Raw genomic sequence first — 13,820 nt, 5'->3', positions numbered from 1 at the left:
TGTCGGTGAGAATGAGAACGTGCCGGTTGGGAATGCGAGGAGAGAAATGCTTCAGAGCCAGGGAAACGGCTCTTAACTCTAGCCAATTGATTGGCCTGGAAGCTTCCTCCGGGGACCACGTGCCCTGGGCTATCATCCCCTGGGCGTGGGCGCCCCATCCCGATAGACTGGCATCTGTGGTGATGACAAATTGATCCGGGCACCTGAACGGGGATCCTCTGTCCATGGCCGGAGACTTCCACCACTTGAAGGATCTGCGAACACTCAGTGGGATGACAATGCGTCGATTTGAGTTGCTGTGCCCCGATCTCTGAAAAGGCAACAGGAGCCACTGGAGTTCCCTAGCATGAAGGCGAGCCCAGGGAATGATGCCTATGCATGACACCATCTTCCCCAAAAGGGAAGATAGAGTAACTATGGATACTGAAGAATTAGATAAAATGTTAGAAATTAACTCCACTATACTGAGTTTTCTCTCGGGAGAGAGAAAAACCTGGGAGGATTTTGAATCAATAATGGATCCCAGGTGAGAAATGGATGTGGAAGGTTGGAGGTGACTTTTATCAAAGTTGATGGGAAATCCATGGTCCTGGAGGACTGACATGGTGACAGAAAGGTCTGTTTTCACTCTCTCTAGGGAGTTCCCATGAATCAAAATATCATCAAGATAACATAAAATGTGGATGGGAGACGCCCGGATATAGGCCGCCAGGGACCCCAAGAGCTTTGTAAAGACCCGAGGGGCCGAGGAAAGGCCAAATGGCATCGCCCTATACTGGAAATGCCTGCCTTGAAAGGAAAAACGTAAAAATTTTCTGTGGCATTTGGCTATAGGAATGTGAAGGTAGGCCTCAGTGAGGTCTAAGGAGACCATGAAATCTCCCGAGTGAATGGCGGCCAAAATAGAAGACAAGGAGTGCATCTTAAACTTCCTATATTTGATGAATAGGTTTAGTTTCTTTAAATCCAAAATGGCTCTCCAACCTCCGGAGGACTTTGGAACCATAAATAGGATGGAGTAAAAACCTAGACCCTTCTGACCGGAAGGGACCGGTTGAATGGCTCTGATGGACAATAGATGAGAAATGGCCTCCTCCATACGGTTACAATCTGAGGATGACCTGGGAGAAGGGCAGGAAATAAAATGTTTAGGGGGAGGAGAAATAAATTCTAAAAGAAGGCCTGTTTGAACTGTGGCAATGACCCAAGGGTCCTTGGAGGTGAGACGCCAATTAGAGGCGAAATGAGCTAGGCGACCCCCTATGGGAATGGAGGTAAGATTACCATCTAGGTTTTTTTGAAGCCCTGTTAGAGGAAGCTCCCCTTTGGAAGCGAAACCCTCTACCCCTGGAGTTCCTACCTTGGGAACGAAAGCGGGGGGAATACTGACCTGGAGATCTCTGATAGGAAGCCGCTTGATCTTGCTGGCGCCCTGGGCGACGAAAGGACTGCGTTTTGGTAGCCTTTTTCGTGGTTGGACCCAAAACCTTCTTCTTGTCCGTGGTCTCCGTGAGGAGTGGATCCAGAAGATCACCGAAGAGAAGGTCGCGCTTTAAGGGGCCCTGGGATAACTGCCACTTTTGGCGAACTCCCGCTTGCCAAGGGCGAATCCATAGGAGTCTTCTTGCCGTTGTAGAAGCTGCAATAGACTTAGCAGAAAATCTAGTAGATTGCAAGGTGGCATCAGCCACGTACTGGGCAGCTGCAAAGACCTTGTTGAAGTCTTGTTGACCTCTCAAGTCATCGGGAGGAATGTGCTGTTGAAGTTGGCGAAGCCACAGCAGCATGGCTCTGGAGAAAAAGGAGGCCGCTGCAGAACTTTTAATGGCCCAGGAATCAGCGGTGAATCCTCTTTTGAGCATTTGCTCGATGCGCTTGTCCTCTGGGCGGAGGACTTCCTCCGCCTCGCCTGGCACAGCCGCTGCCGAGTGAAGAATCTTGACAGGTTCATCTGGTTTGGGAAAGGATAGAAGCTCTTCATAGGAAGAGGAGAGTTTATACAACTTTCTGTCCTTGGTGGAGGGATTAAGGCCAGAGGCTGGAAAATCCCACTGTTTGAGTAAGGCATCTTTAAACAATTTAGGCATAGGAATTACCTCGTTATCCTCCTGTTCCTCTGTGAAGTAAGGTAAATTCTCCTCCGGGGGATCAGTGGAAGTGGAGGCTTGTTTCTCCTGGGCCGCTAATCCCGTAGAAATTCTAGCTTTGAGGAGGAGAGATTTGAATAATTGAGAAGGAAAAATAGTAATTGGAGGAGGGACCTTTATTTGGGATTCCTCATCATCTGATAATCCCTGGAAAGGGTCCTCATCCTCCTCTACATCCTCATATTCATCCTGGGAGGATTCTGAATCATCCTGAATAGGAGCTCTGACCGCTGGGGAGGAACCCAAAGGGCGGGAGGGACGAGAAGGAGGAAGAGGTAAGGGAAGCTCATTGATGGTGGAGAGTTTGGCATCAATGGCTTTGGACAACACAGCAAAAATAGATTGGAACTCAGGAGGTAAACTGGAAATATCAGCAGAAATGGCAGAAGAATCCCTAAAGGCCTGGGAGGATCCTGGCTGGGGGGAATCTTCAATAATATCTGGTTCCTCTGGACCTATGCCCCATAGGTTAGGTTGGGGTCTGTCTAGGTTTGGCTCATCCAGAGATAACACAGGGACCCCAGAAGGAGGCAGACTAGAGGCCTCTGGTGGGTCTTGACTACTGATTACTTGGGCCTGCACTTTCAAACGTTTTGCTGATTTGTCATGGATTTTTTGTAGGGCTAGGTCCCTTCTCTTCTCGGCCCTGGTGACCTTGGTCGAGGGGCGGGCCCCTGGAGAAGAGGAGGAAGAGGCCTGGGGGATACTAGTAATCTCATCGCCTGTAGGCCTGGCCTCTCTGGGACCTTTAGTTGTGCCTCTCTTGGGAAAAGTAGCCATAGTCTGACAATTAACAGAAGACAAGGCTGAGCCAATAACTGAATAATAAGGAGAAGAATTTCAAGGACTTCCCAAGAGGAATGGATCCTGCTTCGAGGCCTCGAAGCTGCTGAAACTTGAGGACAATCTGGGCAAACCCAGAGTTCGTGCCCCCAAATCCAGCGGGGCCAGCCTCCCTAAACTTTATAATTAAGTAAACCAAGGCACTCTGGTTGGAGGCTTGGCCGGTGGAGAATTTAGCCTGGGACCCCCAAGGCCCGCTCCGGGATCCACGCGGTGGACTGAGGCCTACGCGGCTGGCAGGAGGCCAACACGAGAGGCCTAGATTTAAAAAAAGGGGCGCGAAGGCCTTCGCGCCGAAAAAATCGCTCCGTAGAATTTCTTAAAGGAAAAGCGATCGACTAAGTCCAGGAGACTGGAAGGCGTCTCACTCCGCAGGAGGTATATTTTAAGCCCTTAAATATTTGTATACAATAAATAATCAATAATTCAATAGATAAATACTTGCACCAGGACCTCCAGGCCAAAGGATTTGAAGAATCCACAAGCGGCCGCAGGAATCGTAACCGGCAAAACCGCCGGGGGAAAACGAAACCGCAACTTCTCCCAAGGAAAAAAGCCGAGCCGCTTTTTGTCTTTTTTTCTTTTAAACGGCTGGCGCAATTAGTGCAAGTAAATAAATAAATACAATAAATCTTACTACTTTTTGAAGGAAAGATCGAAGGGAAGGTGTTAGAATGTTGAACGAGCTATCACAATACAACCGCAGGATATGCGAACTGAGCGAATTCTGGGGAAGGGGCGGATCCGGCAAGCTTTTTTAATACTAGGCTCAGTTCCACCGGATTGGACATGAGCAACCCATGTGACTGCTGGACCCGCTCCTTCAGTACGGAGAAATGAGATGAATCCAAGGAATTTAGCTAATCTGACAAGGGTTAAAATGCAGCCTTTCCTACATTTTTCAATAAACAGTTTAGAAGATCTGTTAATTAAAATCCTAACACCTTTTGAATTAGAGCCAATTTGGTGTGGTGGTTGAGATGCTGATCTAGAGTTCTACTAGTCTTCTTTTAAGCAAGAAATCTTGTTTTGTGTGATTTTGGACCACTTACTCTCTCCCAACCCAACCCACTTCCCACTGTTACAGTGAAGGGCTACCAAAAATTTTACTACCACACTGTGGGTGTGGCTTATACAGGATGCCCTGCATTTTCTTTCAACATCTTTCAGTGCAAATTGGGTGCTCTGGGGTGGAGCTCAATTTTCACTACCCCACTGCGTCCCCCCCCCCCCTAGTCCAGGCAGTAGCCCACCCCTGGGTTGTGCAGAAAATAGGGAGCATTGTGTATGCTGACTTGAACTAACAAATAAAGACAATATAAAATAATAATAACTATCACCAAAGGAATGCTACTTCCTCTCCTGTTCACATCCTGTATTTATCTCTGAAATCTATCTCTAGATGTGTAGATCTAGCTGTACATCCTGGATCTATCTTATATCCTAGCAAGGCATCTTGGTAATTCTCCATAGTACCACCCATTTTCTGAAAAATCTTTGACTTGTAGCCTAGAATTCATTAGGGGTATCAGACGTTTCTCTGCTAGTAGGAGACAAGAGGTAAAAATCAAACTTTATTTTTTTAAAAAGAATTGAAGAAATATAATATAGAAAGCCCAATTTACCAAAAAATCAATACAATGTTCCCAGTAGACCGTAAGACACTGTTCATACACTACACTTAATGACCATGGGAGAATGATGGCTTTCATCTTAAATATCAGCTCCCAAGAAATTAAAAAGCAGCAAAATAAACCTTGAACTCAATCTAAAATTACACAAAATGCCCTACTTGTACAGAGTGAAAAGAATAAGAGCGAATAAGGCTTCTAAAGTATAAAGACAAACCATATTAAAAAAACCACCATCTCTAACGAGAGTAGCGACTATATTGAAGTAACTTCCTTAGAGGTTACTTCAATAGAGTATTATAACCGTGATGGAGAACCTGTGGCACGCAGAGCTCTCTCTGCGGGCGCGGGAGCTGTCACCCCAGCTCAGCTTTGCTGCGCATGTGCGTGTGCCTCCCACCAGCCAGCTGGTTTTCATGTAAATGCCGCACATGCATGGGGGACCCATGCTGGAAATGCACTTGCATGCGCGCACATGCATGGGGAGCATACACAGGGTGCCCGCATGGACATGCACACGGCTCGGGTTCCATAGGGAGGTTGCGTGCACATGCACGGGGTGGGGTGATATACACATTTCATTATGGGTGCATGCACATGCTTTTGCACAAGCTTTCAGCACTCGAAGCCAAAAAATGTAGCTATCACTGTACTATAACAAAGTTATCTGGGTTTTGTTTGGTTTTTTGTTTGGAATTTTTTTTGGTCATGGAGCTTTCATGGCTTTGTGGTATACAGTAATCTCAGCCACTTATCAGAGGAATTGGGCTGAAGATTCTCTCCACTTTTTTTCTTAACTCGGCACAAAAACCTCTTGCTCCATACCTCCTTCTGCCTCTAGTTTTAAAAGAACACAGCTTTGTCCCATTCAGAAAATGAAACACTGGGGGAATCTCCTGGATACGAGCGTCGCCCAGAAAGTAATGCACCACTTTTTTTTTCTTCAACAATTATTTATTGAACACAATGAAACTTACAAGAAAAAATGATGTTTCTTCTACACTCCCTATTTTTCCACATAATCTCCGTCCCGTTCTATGGCCTTCCTCCAGCAAGACACAAGGGTGTGTATGCCCTGTTGGCACCACTCCTTGTTCTGGTCACGAAGCCATTTCTGCACTGTGCGAATCACCTCCTTCGTCATCCTCAAAATATCTAACCAGCAACTAACCGTACTTCTGTCGACTACAGATTCTCCATAAACTGTACAGAAATGTTTGTGGATGTTCCCAACAGTTTCTTTCTCTGCAGTGAGAAATTCAATGACAACACTATGTATTTCTATGTAACACGCTGCTTGTAACATACAACACTTACAGATGCCTTTTTGAAACACTGCTGCAGCTACGCTATCTGTCTGAAGAAACGCAAAATTTACACACAAACCCTGATAATTCAAATAATGTATATCTAAAGTTTCGCATTCGTATCATTACTGTAGGCTAAGAAAAAAATGTGGTGCATTACTTTCTGGGCGACCCTCGTATATGCCATAAACCCCATGACTGAGAAAAGATGCAACCTTGATACTGCCTGGCATTTAACTGACAGGTAGTTGTAGAATTGTGCATGATGAGTGCACTATTCACATCATTCTTCATCTCATTAATAATACAAATTTAACAAACTTGCTTCCACATTCCATAATTCTGGCCACCTAAAGCTTATTACAGTATAAAGAGGTTAATTAAGAGTTTAGGAAGGATAGATCATTTCCCAATGACAAAGACTTATTCTATCAGCAAGAATAATAGGGTGCTTAATAATAATACTTCAGGTTCCAGATACCACCACAGTTTTTATACTTTCACTTCAAAGTTTTACAAAGGCGGCTGGAACAAAAATGAACCGGATGGCATTAAAAATTATCATTAAAAATGACCGTGAATATTAAGCATACCACTCACAGAAGGGCTGTCATGATTATATATTATTGTAGAATGTACAGTGGTGTATAACAAGAATAAAAATGCACAAAAATGAGAAAAATGTTTTGTCTTCAAACATTTGTCTTGAAACAAACCATTCTGTTCCAGAAGTTCTTCTAAATCAGTGTTTTACTGCTGGGGATTCTTCCACGGTTTGCAACAACTGAGACCTAGAATGCTTTGAATTTCCAAAGATTTGGATGAAATAAGATCTGGAGAGGGAGTAAACCAAATCTAGCGTGTTGTTGCCCTTTCTTCCCTCAGCAGCTCCCAGTCCTTTCTATCCCATTAACTGCCCTCTCCCCAGCACCTTCGCTTCCCATTTCCACTCCATTACCAATGGCTTTTTCCCTGCTTGCCTCTCCTCCCCACCCTCACTCCTACCTGGATGAAAACAAGGTCATTTTGTACCGTATAACATGGACCCGTGTTAAAAGTAGCCGATCATCCTAAGTCAGCTGCTCTATATACAGAATGGTTCATACATACAGTAGAACCAATAGGGAAGAACACCAGCGTGTTGTCAGAAGTTATGATCAGTACAAATAGTCCTTAACTTACAACCACAATTGAGCCAAAAATTTCTGTGGCTAAGCGAGATATTCATTAAGTTAGTTTTGCCCTGATTGATTGATTGATTGACTGATTGATCTTATTTTATTTTATTTTATATTATATTTTTTGTTTATTTGTTTATTTTTTGTTTATTTTTTGATTTGATTTGATTTGATTTGAATGCCGCCCTTCTCCGAAGACTCCGAAGACAACATGTCTTGGCACAGTCGTTAACTGAATCACTACAGTTAATCACTCGGTTCTTAAGTGAATTTGACTTCCTCATTGACTTTGCTTGTCACAAAAGGGGATCACATAATCCCAGGACACTATAACCATCATAAGTATGAGTCAGTTGCTAAATGTCTGAATTTTTATCAGATGACTGTGGGGATGCTGCAATGATCATAAGTGTGAAAGATGGTCACAAGTCACTTTTTTCAATGCCGATGTATCTCGAATTGTCACTAAAGAACTGTTGTAAGTCAAGGACTACCTGAACTTCTTAATTGCACAACACACAAACAGACTTAACCTTAATTTCAGCTGTGAAACTGAGAATCCTAGACCCAGCTAAGTCCAAGAATTCTAAAGAAGCCTTGACTTTGTGTTCCATTTTTACGAAAAATGGGCCAGTGTTTTGCAAAAATGGGGAGCACAGAGGGTTTGGAAGGCCTGCAAAATGCTCCTGGGGGCTGGGGGAAGGCAATTTTTAAGAGGTAAATAAGGGCAATTGAAAATAATCACTTTGGCCTAAATGTAATAAAATTTAATAGATAAGTGAAAGCAAATAGATGAGGTGTAATAGCAAATAGTATTGTAAGTTTGTATAATGATATTGAAAAAAATTATATGAAAGTTTCCCAGGTGATAAAAGTAAAGGAGGCAGCATATTGTTGGATGATAAATACCAAATATAAATGTAAATTCACTATACGGTATTGAAGACTGAAGGTATATGATATTGCGCTGTTTAAAAGTGGAGAAAAATAAAAAAACTCCCCCCCCCCCAAAAAAATAAACCAATTCAGAGAGCATTAAGGATCCCACAATGCAGTAAAAACGTTTTCACATGACTATGATTTCTAAGCTTAAAATACTTCAATACTGTAAGTTAAATCTACCCAACCAAAATCAATCTTTTCCTGACTGGATACAAAGCTGTTACCTGTGAACAGAAAACAAGCCAGAGAACACAGCAAATTAGGAAGAAAAAAAATACATACTGCCAGAGCTTTTGATAGTTTGGTTCTGTAACTGTTGAGGACAATGGTAACAAAATCCTGTTGAGGAACATAGGCATATCCGCCAAGCAAGTAAACTTTTCTTACACGAACTAAATCCACCGCATCACAGAAAGGGACCTGTTTAAAAATAAAAGGTGTGATCTATAAAAAAATAGACTATGAATTTATTTCAATAAATTATACAAAATGCTATTTAAAACTACAATAAATCCCTTTTATCCAGCCTAGTGTTGGATAATCACCTACACGATGTCATTTGACTTTTTAGGGTATGAGTGATGGGTCCTGCAGTCCAAATCTTCTGGAGATTTAAAACAAATCCATTTTAAAAATCCAAGAAAGAAAATTTTAATTTCAAACCATGTGATGGGAAACTAAAATCTAGTTTCCAGTGGATATGTTGAAACTAACTTTATCGGCCATGTTAGCTGAAAATTCTAGGCACACCAGTCCTGATATGCCCTGGGTTAAGGAAAATAAAATTAAGAACATATATCTAGAAAGTATGTATTTTACAACTGCATGAATTTCCATGTAAATTGACATGACTGCAAACTGCAATTTCATTTAACAAAAGATATATGTTTAAAACTAAATATGTATTTATTTTATTTAATTAATTGGATTTGTATGCCACCCCTCTCCGAGGACTCAGGGCAGCTCACAGAAAAACAAGAATAATAGCAATCCAAATCATACATTAAAAACAGTCTTTAAAATTCTAATTAAAAAGAAAAAAAACATTAATATCATTCATTCAACAATCAAACTAAAGCATTCATTGGTCAGGGGGGAAGATCTAAGGAACCCCAGGCCTGGCAGCAAAGATGAGTGTTTAAACTCTTCCGGATGGCAAGGAGAGTGGGGGCAGTGCGAATCTCCGGAGGGAGCTGATTCCAAAGGGCTGGGGCCCTCAAAGAGAAGGCTCTTTCCCTGGGTCCCACCAGCCGACATTGTTTGGTCGACGGGACCCTAAGGAGACCAACCGCAGAAGGCGGTCTCAGAGATAGTCTGTTCCTATGCCATGTAGGGCTTTATAGGTCATAATCAACACTTTGAATTGTGTCCGGAAACAAATTGGTAGCCAATGCAGTCTGCGGAATGATGGTGAGATGTGGGCATTTCTTGGAAGGCCCAAAACTGCTCGCGCAGCTGCATTTTGGGCAGGTTGAACCTTCCGATCACTCCTCAAAGGTAGCCCCGTGTAGAGAGCATTGCAGTAGTCAAACCTCGAGGAGATAAGGGCACGAGTGACCGTGAGCAAAGATTCACTGTCCAAGTAGGGCCACATCTGGTGCACCAGGCAAGCCCAGGCAAATGCTCCCTCGCCACAGCCGAAAGATGGTGTTAGCTGTGGATCGAGGACACCCAAGTTGCGAACCCTCTCTGAGAGGGTCAATAGTCCACCCCCCAGGGTAATGGACGGACAGATGGACGTGTCCTTGGGAGGCAGTACCCACAGCCACTTCGTCTTCTCTGGATTGAGTCTGAGCCTGTTGGCACCCATCCAGACCCTGACAGCCTCCAGATACCGGCACATTACTTCCACTGCTTCGATGAGTGGACATGGGGTGGAGATGTACAGCTGAGTGTCATCAGCGTACTGTTGGTAACTCACCCTATGCCCTTGGATGATCTCACCCAGCGGTTTCATGTAGATATTAAACAGCAGAGGGGAGAGGACCGACCCCTGAGGAACCCCACAAGGTAGGGACCTAGGAGTCGACCTCTGCCTCCCCGCTAACACCGACTGCAACCGACCAGAGAGGTAGGAGGAGAACCACCATAAAACGGTGCCTCCCACTCCCAGCCCCTCCAATCGGTGCAGAAGGATACCATGATCAATGGTATCAAAAGCCGCTGAGAGGTCAAGAAGCACCAGGACAGAGGATAAACCCCTGTCCCGGGCCCGCCAGAGATCATCCACCAGCGCGTCCAAAGCAGTTTCCATGCTGTAGCGGGTCTGAATCCTGACTGCCAAGGGCCAAGATAATCGGCTTCTTCCAAGGACTGCTGGAGCTAGACAAACACCACCTTCTCAACAACCTTCCCCATAAAGGGAAGGTTGGAGACAGGAAGATAGTTGTTGAATACGGCTGGTTCCAGGGAAGGCTTCTTGAGGAGGGGGTGCACAAGTGCCTCCTTGTACGGAGCCAGAAAGGACCCCTCCCTCAGAGAAGCGTTGGTAATCTGGACCCAGCTCCGTGTCACCTCCCTGCTGGCTGAGACCAGCCAGAAGGGACACGGGTCCAGCAAACAGGTGGCGGAACTCACAGCTCCAATGGCCTTGTCCACTTCATCAGGTGTCACCAGGTCAAACACGCTCCAAACAGGTGGACTAAGACAGGCCCCTGTCACCTCGACTGACTCGTTGTCAGCCGAATCTGCACTCCAACTGGAGTCAAGGTTAGTCCGGATCTGAGCGATTTTGTCTGCGAAAAACTTATTAAAAGCCTCGACACTACCCTGCAAGGGCTCCCCAACTCTCCCCTGATTAAGAAGGGAGCAAGTCACCCTAAACATGCAACATGCTTGTGGATTAACATGCAAATGCATCAAAATGGACCACATTGTTTAAGTACGCATTACTTCTGACAATCTTTCCTGAGACAAATAGAGACCAATGAAGATGGCTACATGACTCTGGTTGGGAAATTACACACAATGTCTAGGAGGCTAGGATCATATCACAGGAGAACACACTATCAGTAAATCTATATATGGGAGCCCAAGTATAACCAAAGAAAAGTTTCTGCTATTTTCAGATACTAAAATCATTTCTAGAACTCAGAGCAATCAAAAGCGCTTCCTGAAGTAGAATACATGGCCTTGTTGAATATATTAATTAGCTCTGTAAAGCAGATCTGAAGTAGTGCTTGTAAATTCAAGTTTCAGCAAATACTTCAGACAAACTGCAGCTCTTTTTAAACGTTAAGTTACATTTCAATAGCCTGACATTGAACTTTCACCCTGGAAAAATATTCATCCACTTATTTGCATAGATATTGGTAGTGTACTTAAGATACAGATCCGAAAAAAGGTAGTACTGTACTTGACTTATGATCATTTATGTAGAAGAGAAGGCTGGAGGGCGCAATTAAATGTGTCATCACTTTGGAATTTTTACATTCCCATAAAGAATCCAAGCAAGTGGGATGGGTTCTCAACTAATGACCTGGCGGAATTCAGTTAATGATGGCAACAAACCCTGCAGGGATTGCTATCACTAAGAAATATAATTTATTTTATTTTTTATTTATTTATTTGTCCAATACACAATAATGCACAATAATAATAGAGGAATATAGAATATATCAAAGAGAGAATAGAAGAGAAATATAGGAGTAAAATATAACTAGAGAGAATAGCAGAAAATATAAGAGATAAAAGAGATACAAGAGATATAATGGATAGAAGAGATAGTAGAGAAGATATAGGAGATATAGGAGAAACTATAAGACAGGGAACGCTAGGCACTCTGGTGCACTTTATTTATTTATTTTATTCGTTTGTCCAATACACAAATACATATGAAGAAAAATAGACATGTGATAATATAAATGAGGGTAAAAGTGAACTTAGAGGAGAGGATATATGAAAGGAAGAGAATATATAAGATAGGTGAAAGAAAGGAAAGACAATTGGACAGGGAACAAAAGGCACACCAGTGCACTTATGTACTCCCCTTACTGGCCTCTTAAGAACCTGGAGAGGTCAATCGTGGAGAGTCTAAGGGAGAAGTGTTGGGGGTTAGGGGTTGACACAACTGAGTCCGGTAATGAGTTCCACGCTTCGATAACTCGATTGTTGAAATCATATTTTTTAATCTAATGATGTTGAGCTTTTCAACATCCGTGCTTAGCTATGGAAATTCCAGTCTCATTTGCTGTTATAACTTGAGGACTACCTGTAAATCAATCACCCATATTTTACATAAAAAGAAAGAACTGGTACTGCATATGAAATAATGACACTGTTCTTTTGAATAGAAAAACAGTAAAACCAAGAAGAGAACGATGGAGAATTGCAAGTTATCATCACGGCTGCCATCTGCTCACTTACCTTATAGAAGATACTATTTTTCAGTTGTTCATTGGTACCAATTGCAGGAGTTGCATTGATTAGCTTATCTGCCATGTTCAGCTTTTCAGTTTCTGGAAGCTAAAACAATTGTTGCATTTTTAATATTCGTTGACAATTCTTTTAAAGCAAGTGTACCTGAATAAATAACTCTAGATTAACTCTGTAGAAGTGTGAAAATTATATGATTAAAAAAGATACTACGGGTTAACAAGGAAGACATGCATGAAAATGATAAAAAAGTAGCAGTGTCTAATATAATTGAGTAGCAGAAAGCTTCGTGCACACACACTTTCACTTGCTGAACGATTTTAGAGTGCACAGCACCATCTTGTGTCATGCTGAACAATGAATGGCAATTATTTAGATCAAATAAACTAACCAAATCCCATTTTATGAACCAGGATCGATTCAACATCCCAGTTCATGTTGATCACAGCTCTAAAGATCGCTTGTCATATAGAAATTACAACTCATCACTTTATTGGAATTGTGGGTGTGCATAACATGTAAACTATATTTTTTTTCAAAAATAAAAATAGTACCCCAGCAATTCTGCTGAATCTTCACTCTGACCACAATTTGGCTGAAACAAAATCTGTAGGAACCTCAGAATGATTATATGGATCAAGTAGAATGATGAAATGTGTCACTCTGTGTCTCTTCCACCTCCCCATGACTGGGGCACCATCCCATCTTCAGGATTCTTCCTTCCTTCTTTTTCTCCATCCCATTAATCACTGCTACCAATTGGCCTGTGCAACCATTTCTTCTTACAGTGCTCTCAGAAGTAAGGAAGAGGCTTCCAACATGGCATTTCCAACAGGCCTTCTACTCAAAACATTTTGATCATATTCAGAACAAATAACCCATTTTCACTCTTTATATGTGTTCTGCCTGACTGGCTCAGGCAATGCGTAATAGTCCAAGGAAAAGAAATCAAACACACATGTGCTCTGCTAATCAGCAAACTTGTATTAAATAAACAAAAGAGTTACTCAAAACAGTTCTTAGTGTCCAAAAACAATGATAGTGCAAGGCTTACTTCAGCCGCATACAAAAACACAGGAAAAAACAAACAAAGACAACCTGGAATGAGCAAAGACGTTTCAGGAGTCCTTTTGAATCTTTGAAGCAAACAGCAAGTCCCAGAGTTTTTACCTCCCACGTGTCTGAAAAAGCTGGGTTGAAAACTCCAACGGCACGGAACAGAAACTTCAGAGTAGGAACCACAAAATAACACAGATAAACAGCCACAGTTTGCCTTGGGCCATTGTTCCCTTTTATACCTTTAGCCCTCATTAAGGGAACCACATCCAACCCTCAGTATAAGAACCACACCCAGCCCAGGTGCTCCTATAATGACTTGTAATACTCCTTAAAGCGATC

At 42.8% G+C, this 13,820-nt stretch overlaps 1 protein-coding gene across 1 annotated transcript in view; it reads right to left on the bottom strand.

The window, feature by feature from the left end:
- Window positions 1–13,820, bottom strand: part of PRIM2 (DNA primase subunit 2) — a 128,687-nt gene that overhangs the window by 83,659 nt on the left and 31,208 nt on the right. The window contains exons 6-7 of the mRNA XM_070733030.1: window positions 12,414–12,512; window positions 8,331–8,468 (exon numbers count right to left, since the gene is read on the bottom strand). Of these exons, the coding sequence (XP_070589131.1) occupies window positions 8,331–8,468; window positions 12,414–12,512 (237 nt within the window). The remainder of the gene's footprint in view (window positions 1–8,330; window positions 8,469–12,413; window positions 12,513–13,820) is intronic.

This window comes from Erythrolamprus reginae, chromosome 1, assembly GCF_031021105.1.
Source record: "Erythrolamprus reginae isolate rEryReg1 chromosome 1, rEryReg1.hap1, whole genome shotgun sequence".
Classification (NCBI taxonomy): Eukaryota; Metazoa; Chordata; class Lepidosauria; order Squamata; family Dipsadidae; genus Erythrolamprus; species Erythrolamprus reginae.
The sequence above is the reverse complement of the archived record's forward strand: the minus strand, read 5'-3'. Positions and strand labels throughout refer to the sequence as shown.